This window comes from Phascolarctos cinereus, unplaced genomic scaffold (genome assembly GCF_003287225.1).
Source record: "Phascolarctos cinereus isolate Bilbo 61053 unplaced genomic scaffold, phaCin_HiC Scaffold_726;HRSCAF=1367, whole genome shotgun sequence".
Classification (NCBI taxonomy): Eukaryota; Metazoa; Chordata; class Mammalia; order Diprotodontia; family Phascolarctidae; genus Phascolarctos; species Phascolarctos cinereus.
The window spans coordinates 260,623,428-260,641,363 of NW_027556098.1; the positions used below are offsets into that span (position 1 = coordinate 260,623,428).

Here is a 17,936-nt window from a genome sequence, read left to right on the forward strand (position 1 = left end):
TGTCTTTATGTCACCAGCACCTAACGCATTGTCTTTCATAAAGTAGGCACTTGATACACCCTTATTGAATTTAAGTCACCCTTGCTCTTTATTGTGTTTTCATCATGATGGATACAACTTGACCAATGGTATTATTTCTTCTGGCTTGAAATTTGGGGTTTTGTATGAAATCATTGTGACCTGGACTAGTAAACTTGAAACTGTTTAATTTTTAGTCATCCTCACTAAGCAGCTCGCCCAAGAGCAATAGTAATCTTATATAGCCCAGTATAACCACATCATAGATTTAGATCTGGAACCATTCTTTAGAAACCATCTATTCCAACTCTTCATCTTACAGACAAAGAAACTGAGTTCTAGAAAGATTGACTTGTCTAAAATAAGAGGCAGCACTAAGATTTGAACTCAAGCCCTAGACATGGTGAGAGATTTTTTTTTTAAAGTATAACATGGTGCTACACCTCCAGGGTTAGTTGAGGTCACAAGATATGTACAAAGGCATATAATTGCTTAATAAATTCATTGTTCAGACTAAATGTCATAAGAATTCAGAGAGTAATCTCAAGGAATCTGGAGTAGTGAGGACAGGTTCATAAAGGAGATTTAACTTGAGTTGGATCTTGAAAGATGGTTGTGTTGGAAAGAGGTGATTTTTCTTTCTGCCACGTAAGGAATTGGGGGGGAGGTTCCAAGGAAATGTTGGCTTAAATATGATGACATATCAATAGCTCAAGGTTCCATGTCTTTTCCAGGTGTTTCAGAAAGACTTGTATAAAATTATTGTTCCAGTTAACTAGAAATGATTGTACACCTGACTTGATTACCTCCTCCCCTTAGTGCATTTACGAGTCGACCAAAAAACTAAGAATTCTTCTATGTGTACTTGAGTAGCTGTGTAGAATGGGGGTAATAGCATCTATCTCAAGGGTTATTGTAAGGATCAAATCAAATAAGGCAACAAATATAAAGTATTTTGCAAATCTTAAAGTGCTACGTAAATGTCTGCTATCATTTACTATTATTAATTATCATTATTAATATTATTATTATTAAAAGCAAAGTCACTTGTATTGAATAATTCCTGGATAATTATTTCTTTGACTTCCAAGAGTACCTGTAGCCTGTTAAACTGAAAGATTTGCCCATATGTTCAAAACTCCATTTTGTCTTTCTCAAATCCCATCTGGAATATCATATTCAGCTCTGGACAGCATATTTTAGGAAGGGCATTTACAAGATGAAAAGTATTCAGAGTAGGGTAAGAGATAGATGACATGATACCTATCTTCAAGTATTCCAAAGGCTATCAAATAAAACCAGGATTAGACTTGTTCAGCTTGGCCCCAGAGAACAGAACCGGAGGTGATGAATGCCAAACACTGTGCTAGGCATGAAGAATATAAGATAAAAACAAAACAATTCCTATCCTCAAGTTTAATTTCTACTGGAGTGAAACAACATGTATACAGATAAGTAAATTTAAAATACACACAAAATAAATAGAAATCATTTTTTAAGGGGAGCACTTACAACTAGGTGAATCATGAAAGCCCTCCTATAGGTAGCACTTGGACTGAGCCTTAAAGGGAAGTAGTAGTTCCAAGAAGCAGAGGAGGAGAGCATTCCATACGCAAGGTACAGCCTGGAGGTGGAGATGGAATGTCAAGTATGGGAAAGAACAATACTTGGAACTAGTGCACCTGATAGGGAGTAATGTGCACTCAGCCTAGAAAGATAGGCTGGAGCCAGACTGCAAAGAGTTTTTGATGCCAAAAAAAGAATTTGTGTGTTGCTTGAGAAGAAATATGGAACCACTGAAGCTTCTTGAGCAAGGGAATGACATGCTCAGACCTCTGCTTTTGGAAGATCAAGTTTGCAGCTGTGTGGAAAACTGGAGAGGAAAAGCCTGGAGGCTATTGCAATTGTTGTTTGTCTTTTGTTCTCGAAGAGGACCCTGATGTCAGGAAGGTGATGCCATGACTTGCAAGTGAATTGGATTTAAGTGAGGCCGTGCTGTGCAAAGTTACCAGCCTCACTCTCTTCTCTGGAGCCATCTGGATCTAGTGGTGAGATATAGCTCAGGATGACTGGAGATAGCCCCAGATGCAGTGGGAGACCTTGGTCTTTTTAAGTTAAGGTCTTTCTCAGGTCTCAGTTTGATTGAGTAAATGACCATTCAGTGATTAAGGCTAATAAGAAATGAGGCAAAGAATGGTCTCTTTTCCCTAGTTGCCAAAACAGAAACAATTGCCATTTACATTCACTCTGAGACATCAGGGACTAAACAGTGACCAAAGGAGGCTTGGGCTGGGATCTATTGTTACAATAGTTCAGTTAAGAAGTAATCTAGATTTGATGTGGTAAACTAGGAGCCAATGTAGATTTCTAAACAAGGGAATGATGTTATTAAAGCAAAGCATTAGGAACCTTACTCTAGGTTATGAATAATCAAGAACAATTAGTTCTAATCTTGGGTTTGTAGGGATTCAATTTAATTTCATATATATTTATTAAGAGCCTATTATATGCCCCACACTGTACTAAGCACCAAAAGAGAGTCTCCCATTATCACAGAATCATAAGTTTAGGGCTGAAAAGGACCTTAGAAACCATGTAGTCAGCTACCCTCATTTTACAGCTAAGGAATATGAGGCCAGAGAGGCCCAGTCTAATATGATGGAGGAAGAGTTTGAACACAGGTTCTCTCACTTTAAATCTATGCTTTTTCTTCTTTTCTTAGTGGGTGTCACAAAATTCTCAAAAGGAACATTTAAATTATCAATACCTACATAATAGTATATAAGTACACGCATGAAAATATAAATATATTTCTGTATATGTTGTCTTTCCCTATAGTACATAAAGTTCCTTAAAGGCATACCAAAATAAGGTCAAAACAAGTATATGATTTACACATGAAGAGTGATACCATAAGCAAATTAGGAGAACATGGAATAGTTTATCATCAGATCCATATCATATAAGGGAAGAAATTAGGACCAAACAAGATATAGAGAGCATTACAAAATGTAAAATTGATTATTTTGATCATATAAAATTAAAAAAGTTTTTGTACAAATAAAACCAATGCAATAAAAATTAGAAGGAAAACAGAAAATTGGGGGGGGAGGTTTACAGCATATATCTCTGATAAAGGCCTCATTTCTAAAAGACATAGAGAAATGAGTCAAATTGATAAGAATACAAGTCATTCCCCAATTGATAAATAGTCAAAGGATATTAACTGGCAGTTTTCAGACAAAGAAATCAAAGCTATCTATAATCATGTGGGAAAAAAAGACTCTAAATCACTATTGATTAGAGAAATACAAATTAAAACAACTCTGAGGTACCAATTCACACCTATCAGATTGGCTATTATGACAAAAAAAAAAGAAAATGATAAATGTTGAAGAGGATGTGGGAAAACTGTTGGATCCAGTAATACTATTGCTAGGGCTATATCCCAAAGAGATTTTTTTAAAAGGGGGAAGGGGGAAGGATCTATTTGTACAAAAGATATTTATAGCAGCTCTTTTTGTGGTAGTCAAGAATTGGATGTTGAGGGGATGCCCATCAGTCAAAGAATGGCTGAACAAGCCATGGTATAGAATTGTAATGGAATATTATTGTGCTATAACAAATGACAAGCAGAATGATTTCAGAAAAACTTGGAAAGCTATGCATGAACTGATACAAAGTGAAGTGAGCAGAACCAGAAGAACATTGTACACAGTAACAGCAATATTGTATGATGAACTGTGAATGACTTGGCTATTCTCAGCAATACAGTGATCCAAGACAACCCCAAAGAACTCATGATGAAAAATGCTATCTGCCTCTAGAGAAAGAACTTATGTTACCTGAATATAGACTGAAGTATACTATTTTGCACTTTCTTTTTGTGTGTATTAAAGTCTTTTTGCACAAAATGATTAATATGGAAATGTTTCACTTGATTGCACATGTATAACCTATATCAGATTGCTTACAATCTCAGGGAGGGGAATAAGAGAGGGATAGAATTTGGAACTCAAAATTTTTAAAATAAAAACGAATGTTAAAAATTGTTTTTACATGTAATTATGGGGGAAATAAAATATTCTTTTTTTAAAAAGTCAGGGACTGTTTCATTTGCATTCTTAGTGCTGACTCATACAATGCTTTTAATAAATGCTTTTGACTGGTTGACACAGACCTTGTTGGAGGCTAGAAAGGGATTAACACCAGAAGTGTAGGGAATTATTTAACTAAAAACTAGGAGATTGCTTAAAATCCTTTATGATCAGAACCCAGCCCAAAGTAGTACCTGATGGAGAGATTTAGGAACATGGCCTATTTTTATTTTCACAACAATGAAAGGTACAAACAGATTATGTTTGTTAATGGAATCAGAGGATCTGAGCTCAAATTCTTCTTGACACCTAATACTAGCTGTATGACCAAATCAGGAGATAGGGACTAAACCTGTGATTTCATTGGTATACGATGAGGAAATTGCCTCACCCATGCAAGCTGGCCCTTTCTTTGTGCCTTACAGTCTTAGAGAGTTACCTAGAACACTGAGAGCCTATGTGATTTGCCCAGAGTTAACAGCTAATGCAATTAAGAGGGACTTGAACTCAGGGATATTTGAATCTTCAGGGACAGTTCTCTATCCCATTTTGCCACTGCTGCCTCTTGACCACACAAGGATAACCAAAAAACATTCTTTCTCCTCAAGTTTATCTCCTACTGGAGGCCAACAATAGGTACCCAGGCTAAATAAACTCTGAACCACACCAGTCACTTCATCTCAGTCTCCCCACCCCCTATGCCCCAATATTAACTAACATTTATAAAAGTTTTACGGTTTACTAAGTGCTTCTGTATGCAGCTGTGTAGTCAAGTCAAATGAAGAAGCGATTGAATGTGCTCCTTGGCAGAGAGAACTAAGTTTAGGATTGTAAATTTTCTGTAGCTATTAAGTCCCTACTACGTGCCAGGCCCTGTGATATGTGGGTACAAAGACAAAAAAAAAAGACCCTTCTCTCAAGCGCAGAGTCTAATGGGGGAGCCAACATGCAAACAGCTATGTAGAAACAAGATACATACAGGATAAACTGGGGAGGAGGGAGAGTGTCTTAGAGGGAAGGTTCTAAATTTAAGAACTGGGACTTTGAGATTTGAGGAAACCAAGAAAGTCAAAAGGTGTTGATGAGGAGGGTAAAAATTCCTGACATGTGGGATAGTCAGTGAAAATGCATGATTCTGTAAATGGAATGTTTTCTTTTTCTTTTTTTTTCCTGCAGAGCTTCTCAAAATCAAGTCAAGAAATATTTATTAAGTGTCTACTATGTGTCAAGCACTGGGCTAAGAGCTGAGGATATAAAGAAAGTAAAAAAGTCCCTGCTCGGAAGGAGATGGCTCACAAGCTAATGGGGAGAGTGGAGGGAGTTTCCGCACTGGGAGGTTCCCGCTAATATGCCATTATAGGTTCAGACACTCCCCACCCCCCCAAGAAAAAAAAACTGTTGGCCCTCAATAACTATTAACTGAAGATAAGGGCACTTTCTGGACTGTTCTTCCAGTGCCTAGCACCCCGTCGCTTCAGGAGATGTTGATACCTGCTTCCCTTCCTGCTGGGGTCTGTTTCCCGACCCCCTTTCCCACGGACGATCGCGGGGACTGCGCCTGGACGAGTGCCTGCGCTTCCCGCGGGAAGGAAAAGGAAGAGGTCACCACTCCCTCCTTCCCCCGGCCCGCAGCCCGGGATCAGTGGAGCCGGGCTGCTGAAACAAGTGAGGCAAAGGTCTGGCCGTCGCTGCTCTCGCGAGACCAGCGGCGACGGAAAGAGGCGGCAGCAGCGGAGGTATCTCCAGGCAGTCAAAGTCCTCGCGCTGACGCTTCCGCGAACATGGCGGCAAGTGCGCGGAGAGTGGCTTTAATCGCGACTTGGGGCAGTCGTCTGCGTCGTGGGCTGGCCGAGGGCCGGCGGGCGCTTCGCCGGCCAGGCCCTCTGGCCGTGGCTGTAGCGGGGGGAGCGGGGGCAAGTGTAGGAGCGTTCTGGTACAAGGGACGCCTAGACCTCCCAGCTGGCGATTGCCTGACAGTCTTTGCGCAGGTAAGGCTGAAGACCCCAGCGTGAGAGGAGCCGCCCTGGGGGCGGGGCGTGAGGCGAGGGGCGGGGCCTAAGGGGCGAGGGTTACTGGGGAAGGATAACGCAAGGCAGGGTCTTATTTAGTGCTTTGTTGATTTACGGTTGGTTGGGTCGTAGAGCTCTTGTGACAGACTAGAAAGGGATTAGGAAAAAGGTAAATTTTTGGACGGTACCGTACGCCTCGGATAAACCCTTCTGAACTTTCTAACCTGCCGAGGACCCCAGAAATTCTGTATTTCACTATAATTTCTTTCCTCACTCCTACTCCACACCCACCCACCTACATCGGGGGTCTGGGGTCTCTGTCTCATTGAGGAGCAGGGGTGGAGAGAGTAGTAAGAATCCTTTTGTAGGCTGGCGGTTTCTGAAAATAACACAGAAATGCAAGGAGTCATTCGTTCAGAATTGAAAGTACTTGAAATACACCCCCCCTTCCCGGAATTCCCTTAATCTGTGAAAATGATACCGTGGGTTCTGTCAGTGAAGTTACAGTTTTTCCCTGTGGATGGAGTACCAAAATCTTTGCACAAAAAGAGGCTGCGGCTTTATTAAGTTCTGAAATAGTCTAGCCTAATAATGCTTATTATATAAATATTATCCATACATTTTCCAAATCCATGTTTTTGGTTTTGTACTGAAAAAAAAATCAGACCTGATGACAGGATAAGGGAGGATGGCAATGTACAGGTTGCCCCAAAAGTCTTAGTGCAGTTTTAAACTAGGTTGAGGCAGCTAAGGCCTAAGGTCAGGAAGAGGAATTTTCAGCTCCTGCACTGATCTCAGACACTTAACCCCGGACAAATCACTTTACCTCAGTCTGCCTCAGTTTCCTTATCTGGAAAATAGGGGTAATAGCGTCTACTTCCCAGAATTGTTGTGAGGATAAGATAAGATGATGTTTCCTCATCTTAAAGCGCTATATAAATGCTAATTATAGTCATTATTATTATAACCACTAAGATTTTTGGGATTTCTGTGTATTTGTAAATGAAGATGACGGAAAAACCAAAGAAAAGGAAAGTTTTTAAAACAAAATGTAAAACTTTTAAATTATACTCCCATGAAAATTATTAAATGTAAGTCAGTAGGTTAAATAGGACTGTAAGACTCAACAACTTCTTCAAGTTTATCCCTTTAAGTCAGGACTTAGAAATAGAGATAGAGAAGCTTATAGGTAATCTAGTCCAACTCCCTTATCATTGGAGGAAATCCAGAGAAGCAGAGTGACATAGAGTCACACAGTAAATGGCAGAGCTGGTACTTAATATTTTCTGACTCTAAATCCAGTGTTCTTTCACATATGTTGCAGAGCTCATCATAATTAGTACAAAATAGTAAAGGACAGAGTGTACGTTACTTTGAGCAACTAGTGACTTGATAGCATTTTTGTAGGCTTCTGACAAATATATGTATTTCTTTGATTAAATTTTGTGTATTTTTTTTCCTTTGGGTATTTTAAAATTAAATTGCAAATTTTCAAATTTGTTTACTTTTTATGTAGCCTTTAGATTTATTTGGTACTTGCCTCACAAAAGCTTAGGGACTATTTAGATAAAATAGATTTTTTTCTTTTTTTTCCTTTTTTTTATTAATTTATTTTGATTTATCAGCAATCACTTCCATATGCTTTTGAATTTTTCTCCCACTTCCTCCCCACCACCCTCCCCAAGATGGCGCACAATCTGACATAGGCTATACATATACATTCCTATTACACATTTTTACATTAGTGATGTTGTAAGAATTAGAACCAATAGGAGGAACCACCAGAAAGAGGAAACAAAACTCAACAGAAGAGAAAAAAAATAGCAAATAGTATGCTTCAATCTACATTCAAATTCCATAGTTCTTTCTTTAGATGTGGATAGCATTTTCCATTATGAGACCTTTGGAGATGTCTTAGATCCTTGCATTGCTGAGAAGGGCTAAGTCTGTCAACATTAGTCATCATCAAACAATGTGGCTGTTACAGTGTACAACATTCTCCTGGTTCTGCTCACTTCACTCAGCTTCAGTCCATATAAGCCTTTCCAAGTTTTTCTGAAGTCCACCTGCTCATCATTTCTTATAGCACGATAGTTTACTCAGCCATTCCCCAAATGATGGGCATCCTCTCAGTTTCCAGTTCTCTGCCACCACAAAAAGAGCTGCTATGAATATTTTTGTACATGTGGGTCCTTTTCCCATTTGTATGATCTCTTTGGGATATAGCCCTAGAAGTGCTATTTCTGGGTCAAAGACTATGCACATTTTTATAGCCCTCTGGGCATAGTTCCAAATTGCTCCCCAAAATGGTTGGATCATTTCATAACTCCACCAACAATGCATCAGTGTTCTAATTTTCCCACATCTTCTCCAGCATTTATCATTTCCTTGTTTTGTCATCTTGGCCAATCTGATAAGTGTGATGTGGTACCTCAGAGTTGTTTTGATTTACATTTCTCTAATCAATAGTGATTTAGAGCTTTTTTTTTCATATGACTCTAGATGGCTTTAATTTCTTCATCTGAGAACTACCTGTTTAAAATTAGAACAAGTTTATTAATTATAAAACAGGTTTTCCAGAGAGCACAGTAGACGGGATGGGCAAATCTAATGTGGGACTTTGTGGGGTGGTGGAGTTAGAATTGAGGGGGATAGGAGTAAAGGAATGAGTAGTTGAGGATGAAATTGGGAATTCAACAGCCATAGATCAGAATCACTGGAATGAGGAGAGCATGAGGAGGTAGGAATATGTTCACTATTGAGGAATGAATCCAGGCATATTATCTATATCCATGATTGGAGTGAGATTCATTCTTCTCTTCTTTCTCATAAATACTGACTTCCACTTCTGAATAATAAGGTACATTCTTTAGAAAGGAGGAGTCCTTAAAAAGGCAAGTAAAAGGAATCAGTAAACATTTTCAAAATAAATGGCGTTATAAATATTTTTCCTATTTGCAGTGTGTTGTTTTTATTTAGCTTCCCTCAGAGACACCTATAAATTTGCTTACAACTGAAAGTTTTCTTTCCCCTAAAATTTTTCTTAGTATACTTCTTCTGGATCTTGTCACTGGCCCTTTCTTTAGGGAAAAAAAAAATAAGATAGTGTGGACAAGAACTTTGATACTTCTTAGCACCTGTTACTGTACTCACCTGATATCTTATTGAGTGTCACTAAGAGGGAAGTAGTTAAATATGCTTCCGGGTGGAGCATTTGTGCTCTTAAAAAATTTAGTGAGGTGATAGCAACTTGTATTATTAAGTGTCACAGAACACTTTCCTCATAATAATACAGTAAAGTACTATTTTAAATATAAAGTGAAGCTCAGAAAGGTTAAGTGAATGTCCCATACTGAGTCCATGCTGTCCATGTTACCACAGCTACTCTCTTCTTTGCTGCACCCACCAAAAGGAAAATCCGAAGAAATTCTATGAAACACTTATTTTTGGTAGCAGATCAAAATATCAGTCAATAGGGGACATTTAGTTTAGTTTAGTTTAGTTTTGTTAGCTAGCAGGAAATGTAATATGAAGCACCTTCCTTCTGTAGCTAGATTTCATAGTATTCTACTCCTGACAGTTTTGATGACAGGAAACAAATCAGATATCTCTACCACTCCCTTTGTCTATTCACAATTAGTTGGGAATGTATGTTAAATCTGTGTAATTATCCATGGTAATAGTAGATAGGAATGGTATAGATAATAGTGTTGTATATAATTTGAAACCTTCATTTTAGTGGATAGTCACCATCAAACCTTTCTTCAGCTAGTAAGGTATCATAATATTTGACAGAAATGAAATTCCCCTTTGTGCTTTTTTCTTGCCATGGAAATAGGAGAAAGAAGAGATAATCTGTAAATGGATCGTTTGCAGTGAACAATATGATTATATGGTAGCTCTTTAAATTCTATATGAAGCCATATGAAAAGGAGTCACACGAATCAAAAAGAAGTAAAACAAAAAAGTTTTACTGATCTAAAATTTTTTTCAAGGTCTTGTAAGGCATTAATTATTTCTGGTCTTGACTTTTTCTATCCACTAGCTTTTGTTCTCTTTTAAACATTTCCTTTTTGTTCTCTTTATTAAGTTTCATATTTTATTAATATTATTTTGAAATTTTATTTTATCCTAGTTTTTTTTGTTGTTGTTTTTTAACAATGAATTCAATTCAGCAGGTATTAAAAACCTACTAGTGCCAAGTGTTGGGGATAAAAACACTTAAATGAAACAGTCCCTCTCTTCAAGTAGCTTACATGGTCCTTGTGGGAAATAGTAAGAATACAGAGAAGTAAATACCAAATGTATACAAAACATACAATACTTTTGGGGTAAAGGGAACTAACAACCAAGGATTCAAGAAAAGCCTCATTCTGAGACATGGCACTAGAAAGGAGCTCAGAAATCCAAGAGGTGAAGGGGAGAAGGGGGGAAGCCTGTGCAAAGGCTCTGAAACAGGAGATGAAAGTGCATGTTTGGGGAACGGTAAGTAGACCAGTTTGTCTGGGAATAATGGGAAATCAGTCAGGAACAATAGGCTGGAACTTGATTGTGAAGGCTTTAAGCGCCAGACAGGGGAGTTTGTATATATTTTATCTCAGAGGCTCTAGGGGAGTGACTGGTCATCGACTTATGCTTTAGGAATATTAACTTGTCATGTGTTTTGAGTTGAGTTTGGCTCTCGACTTGAATTTGGGTCAGAGAAAGGAGAGACTTGAGGTTAGGAAGACCAAGTAGGTGACTTGCAGTAGTCTAGGTGAGAGGTGATGAGGGCCTGAACTAGGATGGTTGCCTTGTCACTGGAGAGAAGGGAAAAGGATATGGAGATAGAATCCACAAGAGTTGGCTTCTGATTGGGTTGGTGGGGGAACATGAATAGTTAAGGATAGTTGAGACTGTGAACCTGTATGACTGGAAGGATAGGGTATCCTTGACAGAAATAGAAAAGTCAGAAGGAGGAGGGCTGAGTTCAGAGAGAAGGAGAGAGTTCTTTTTTTGGACTTGCAGAGTTTGAAATACCATTGAGACATCCAAATGGAAATGTTCAGCAAGCAGTTGGTGATGCAGACCTGGGGCTTAGAAAAGAGACGAGGACTGGGTCAGTAAATTTTGGAGTCATATGCATAAAGATGATAGTTGAATCTGTGAGAGCTCAGGTTTTTGAAAGTAATTTTACACTTAATATCTAATTTGATCCTCATGGAACCCTGTGTAGAGTGGGTATTATTATTCCTTTTTTTTTTACAAGAAACCAAGACCTATATAGGTCAAGTGACTTGCTAAAGATAATATTGCATCAATAATGTGGCTAGTATATGTCATTCACAGTGTGGAGAACAAATTAGGCAGGATATTAGCTCTCTATCTAGCCAGGACCCACTGCCTATAGTAGTACTCTCTACTACTAGATGGTACTAGAGAAGATTTGACTGAGGGAATGAATCAGGGTGATATACAAAATCCATCATCTGCTATCCCTCATAAGAGGAGAAAAACCTTCTGAGTACTGCCTTAAGGAACTGGGGAAGAGGGTAAAAACAGTAGCAGCATCCCAGGGTGAGCAGAACAGCTTTGTAGGAAACAACGACAAGTTTGCCCATTCTGTCCCCAAGAACCAAAGAATTTCAGAACTGGAAGGAACCTTACTTCTATCTCTTCTAGTCAAACCTTCTCATTTTACAAAGAAGGAAACTGGGGCCTAGAGAAGGTAATTGATTTGCCCAAGGTCACACATCAAATTAATGACTAAGAAGGGACTAGAAGCTAATTCTACTGACTCCCCAGTCCAGTATGCTTTCTACTATGCTATAGTTTCCTCCTGTGGGAATAGGCCTACCCCCTGGGCGAATATTGTATTGCTTGTATTGCTGGCTTATGAAGGCAAGGGAATCCCTGTTACCTTTAGGATAAAATATAAATTTATAGGCTTTAGATTTTAAGCCCTTCACAGTCTAGCTGTAATCTGCCCTTCCATTTTTCTTGGATGTTACTCCCATTCATACACTCTGGGTTCCAGCCAAACCTATGTTCTCTTCACTCTTGCCTGGCATACACTTCCTCCTTACTTTCATTTCTAAGATCTTCTTTCAAGGCTTATTTCATAATGCCGCCTTCTACAGGAAGTATTTTGTGATTCTGCTACTTGCTAGTGTTCTCCTTCCCTCTCCTCAAATTATTTTATATTTACTTATTTATTTACACAGGTTCTTAAATTTAAAGATGGAAGAGCCATAGAGTTAGCTCCAATGCCTTCATTTTATATGATGAGGGACTAGGCCTAAAAAGGATAAGTAACTTACTAAGGGTCACAGAGGTAGCAAGTAGCAGAAGTGCGATTTCAAAACAGTCCTCTGTTTTCCTCTGACTGTGTCCAGTGTTCTTTCCATTCTATCAGTTGCCTCCTATGTTGTATGTAGAATATAATAAGCTTCCTTGAGGGCAGAGACTGTTTTCATTTTGTCTTTTGTAAATACCCAGCAACTTGCAGGTAATAAGTACTTAATTGCTTGTTGACCTGCATAAGCTAAGATTCGATGGTGTCCTTGCATTTCCTGTGTCTAAAGTCTGCAGTGTTCCCAGAACCTGGAAGGGGGTTAGGCCTGATAAGCATGGTTAAATGATGCCAGCTGTAGAGGCTGCCCTTCTGTCTGCTCTGATATTCCTTCTCTAACTCATTGCTGGGACATTTCTGGGGTCACTTGCCCTTTCCTAGAAGAGTTTTGCCTACTCTGTGCTTGTTCATCCTTGGTCTGGCTTATTCCCTTACTTAGGTAGCCTTGGTACTGACAAGCTTGTTTACTTGTTTTTTATCTGTATGACAGATACTTAAAGTTGTTCTTAGTAGAAAATTTTGTATAAGTATCACTGCTTTTGAAAACTTGTAATTACCTTACTGATAAGGTATGTCACTAGGCCTATGGTGTCTGAACTTTATGTAGCTACTAGCTATCTTTGGGGGCAGGGGAATCTTTTTAGTGCTTCCCACTTTTCATAAATCAATCTTTGCAAATAATTATTTTACCTTCTATTTTATTCATATACAATTTAAGAAGTATTTTAAAATTAATAATAAAATTTAATCATACAATAAAAATGTCTTGTTACCCAGTCATTTTTCAGCCATGTCTGACTCTGTGCCATTTGGGGCTTTCTTGGCAGAGATCCCAGAGTGGTTTGCCATTTCCTTCTCTGGCTCATTTTACAGATGAGGAAACTGAGGCAAACAGAGGTTAAGTGACTTGCCCAAGGTCACAGTGTCTGAGTAAGTGTCTGAGGTAACTCAGTTCCTTCTGACTCAAGGACTAGCATTCTATCCACTGTGCTACCTAGCTGCCCTAATAAAAATGTATAAAATACAAATAATTGCTTCCTGGCATTTACTGCCATTAGGCTAAGAGACGAAAGGGACGTTGGAATTCACTCCCTCTCATTTTACAGTTCCCTAGATGGTAACAGGTGAAGTGACTTCCTTAAAGTCACATGGATAATAAATGAGTCGGAATTTGAACCCAAGTCCTTTGGCTCTAAATTCAGCACTCTTTCCACTGAACTGTGCTATTTTCCAAGGGCAGGTAACACTGGAAGATGATAGACTGCGCCTGGTTCAACCTTTAAGCCAGGGGTGGGAGAAAATCAAAGATATTGACCTGTCCCCGACTGTGAAGGAGGTAGGGCCTTGAAAAGTATCATCTCACTCCTCTTAATCACACCTAACCCCAGGAACCTTCATAGGGGGAAAAGGAAGAGTTATGGGAGGTGTCTATGAAGGTCCAAAAGAGTAATGGGATGCTGAAGTCCTCATGTCCAAGGGGTGGCATGGATTGGGGGTTGTATATATGCTGCTGGACCCTAGGGAGTATCATGTACTGTCTCACATGTATGCCACCCCTACTGCCTGGCCTACCGGTGACCTGGGGGAATGATTCTTATGGCCAAATTATATTTTTTGCTCTTAAAATGACAATCTGACCCCCTCCTTTAAAAAAAAAAACTAGAAGCACATGACTCATAAACTCAGTGAATATACTTGTTTTAAAATGTTAATTGATTGTAAAGTTGCTGTTTTTGCATTATCCGAGTAAGTCTTCATGTTTTATTTTAACATATGGCAACAGGTCTTCAAGTTTAATGAAGTTTTTTTTAAATTTTACTCATTTTCAAGAGTTGTAAATATTTTAGAAAGTTACTATTGATAGTTAAAGTCAAACAGAATTCCTGGAAGAGATAAAAATACAAATGCTTTGGCTGATAAAATAGTTGCAGTGTTGAGTTCTCTAATTTTTTCGTAGTTTAGACATATAATGTTTTTCTGGGAGTAGCTTCAAGGCTGTATTGCATTTCTATTAGTGATTTCATTTTAATCTTGCATGGGCTTTCTGATAGCTCTTTACTGGAAGTTTCTTCCAAATCTCCAAAGGCATACTAGTAACTCTGTGTATGAATCGATAGATTTTGATTTGCTTTACTTCTTTCATTGATACAACTTACATATACTGTCATTGTCATAAAGTAGTAGCTTCCTAAATCAAATATTTTATAGTAAATTATTTTTTGTTAATAAAGTTTTTAAGTTACCTAAACTCATTATAGTGAAAACAAAAATAATTGCTATATTATAAATTTTAAAATGCCATGATGTTAGATGCATATATGTATGTATACATATATAGCAGCCTACTTACATGTCATATACATATATTGTATATACATATATTTACATGTAGCAGTCCACGTATATGTTAATCTCTGTTAACATAGAAATAAAAAATTAATTTACAAGGAAATTAAGACTGATCTTGTATGGTAAACTTCTAGAGGGCAAGGATTATGTCAGTTAAATTTGCTTTGTACAGTCTCATGAAAATACTTTCATCAGTGATGGTAACAATAGCCAGCATTTCTGTTGCTCTTTACCATTTATAAAATGCTTTGTACATATTAGTACCCCACTTTACAAATGAGGAAACTAATAGGGCTTAGAGAGGTGAAATAATTTGCCCAAAATCATATGCAGAACTAGTATCTAAGCCTGTGTCATCTGCTTCCAAGTTCAATGTTTTTTGAAAAATAAAAATTTTAACTAATAATCAGATATATAACAATTTTTATACACAATTTTTGAATTTTTCATTTCAAATTAATATTTCTTTCCTTGCTGCCTTGTCTTTAGAAAAACTACTGTCAATATGTTTGCAAAATTACATCTTATATAACAAGTCCTAGAAATAGAATAAGCATATTAAAAAAAAGACATAGCTCATTCCTCCTTGCATAAAAGGTAACTCAATAATTTTCAGCTCTTCATCATATCACTGAGGTATTATTTGAGAAAACTTTGTGTTATTCCCTTTTCCTCACCTCCTAATTTTCCAAAGCTCATGTTGACATTCCAACATTCCTTTGGCCTATCTTTGTGAAATCTATCACTACATCAGAATGATTTTTGAATTACAGTGTAAATATTTTTTCCTTTTTTTTATCTTTAAAAAGATTTATCACTCTTTGGAGCTTCAGAAGGAGTATACTTATGTAGGTAACTAGGTTAAATACTTGTTGACAGAATTGAAATGCAAAAAAAAAATTAAGCTTTTTAGAACAGTTTTTTCTCTGATTTAGATCAGCATGTTAAAATATTTTCAATAGTCACCATTTGAATGTATAAGAAATAACCTGATAGGCAATACTGGTTCTATTATTCTTAATTAATTATATCACTTTATAGCTTTATTCATTAAGTATATAATAATTTGAAAATCCAAAACTGTAAAACAAATAAGAGGATAATTATACATAAAAGGATTCTTTACAAAAGGAACCACAGGGTTCTTTTAAACAGTACAACTTAAATGATGTACTTTAAAACAAAAAAATGAAATAAAATAATCTATACCTTAAAAATTGATTTATATGCTTTACACATAGCAGTTTTCAATTTTTTTTTTTGTTTCAAGACCCCTTGAAATTTTTAAAAATTGAGGACCTTAAAGAGTTCTTAATTATGTGGGTTACTGTATCTATCAATATTTTTAGTATTAAGAATTAAACTTAGTATTTTTATGAAAATTGTTTTGACCTTTCAGACCTCCTGAAAGGGTCTTGGGGACCATCCCAAGAGGTCCTTCAAACGTACTTTGAGAACTGCTGCTTTGCAGGAATATGTTCACTGTATAAAACAAAACAAGTTATACCGTATGAGTATGTGTGTGTGTAGAGTGTAGGGCAGGGGATAGGGTTTGAACCAGTGATTCCATCCAAGTAAGGAACTTCCAGTGTAGAAACTCCCTTCATCAATGCAGACCTGTAACACATTTCTAATTTACCTTTTTTTAGAGAGTTGCAGAGGGCACTAAGAGGTTAAGTTAAGTCAACAAGCATTTGTTAAGCATTTACTGTGTGTCAGGCACTGTGGTAAGAGCTGGCATTACAAATAAAGGCAAAAAAAAATTTTTTTTAAAGAAGATGAAGAAGAAGATGACAGTTCCTGCCCTCAAGGAGCTTACCTTCTAATGGGGGAAGACAACACATAAACTTACCTGTAATCAGTATGTATCAGACCCAGGTCATCTTGACTTACTACAAATGAGCAATCTGCTATCTTGAATAGAAAACTGGCCTTGGATTCAAAAAAACTTAAGTTTTAGTTATGTCTGTGACACATACTATCTTTGTGACTGTGGGAAAGTAATTTAACTTCTCATTGTCACAAGTAATTCTCTAAGATTATAAGTTACACAGGAGTTGTATATCTACCTACATCAGTTAAGGAACTTGGTACACTGGGAAATTTCTGCATGGATAAAATCACAGGTTTAGACTGTCTATGCCCACCTCTTACCCAAAATGAAGATGCATGCATACATAAATCTCCACATCTATATATGATATACATTATTTTATGTCTTATATAATGTGTTCAGGAACATAGTGTTCCTGAAAAGTATATTCATTAAATGTTTGTAAATGGAATAATTATAAATGTTTCATTTAAAAGAGCCATGTAGCTCCTTTCGTAAAGAATTCTTTTATAAGTAATTTCCCCTTTATTTGTTTTATAACTTAGGTTTTCATATTACTGGTATCTACATATTTACATGTCAATGTATATGTAGAGAGAATGCTTAGTGAGGAAGTTTGACTTTTCTGATGTCAATCTTAAAAGACTATGAATCACTATGTATATAATTCATACTATGTAGGTTAAAACCCACACATAATCACTCTGTGTGTGTGTGATGTGATGTTATAATCCTCATTATTTTTCATTATATTGGGCTGAAACTGTGTTGAAATCCATTTTTCTTTATCTGTCTCTCTCAAGCTTTCTCCTAGTAAACCAGTAACGTATACAGTGATTTAAGCTAAATTGCTTGTGAAAACCAGTGGTTAGAAATAAATTAGAGGTGGTTATTTCAAAATGAAGGGGGAAAAAGTGGAAAACTACTTTCTTTTGATCAAAGTCACAGAATGTGAGAGATGAAAGTGACTCAGAGGTCATCTAATTCAACCCATGCCTCAACAAGGATCCCCCTTTCCTGAGAGGAAAAGTCACACTCTCCTCCCCTCCCTTCAAGTAGCTCATTACACCTTTTAATAGCTTTAGTTGTTAGGAATTGTGAAGAGGTAATTTTCTTAGTAATGGGGGATTGATTTTTACTTTTTAGATGACTATATATATTTTACATTTCTCCTTTGGTTTTGCGTCATAGAAAAAAAAGTAGTTGATCTTAGATTTAATGGGAAGTTCTGAGAAGTGAAACTAATGTTTTCTTTTTTTACTAGCTTAAGTGAGCTAGATAAGTGTCAAAAACTCATC

General features: G+C 37.2%; 1 protein-coding gene across 2 annotated transcripts in view; it reads left to right on the forward strand.

Moving 5' to 3' along the window:
* The first annotated feature begins 5,581 nt into the window (after nt 1-5,581).
* MICU2 (mitochondrial calcium uptake 2) overlaps nt 5,582-17,936 on the forward strand; it is a 182,682-nt gene continuing 170,327 nt past the window's right edge. For both annotated transcript variants that reach the window (XM_020968774.2, XM_078147081.1), the window contains exon 1: nt 5,582-6,103. In XM_020968774.2, coding sequence (XP_020824433.1) covers nt 5,597-6,103 — 507 coding nt within the window. In that variant the 5' untranslated portion in view covers nt 5,582-5,596. The remainder of the gene's footprint in view (nt 6,104-17,936) is intronic.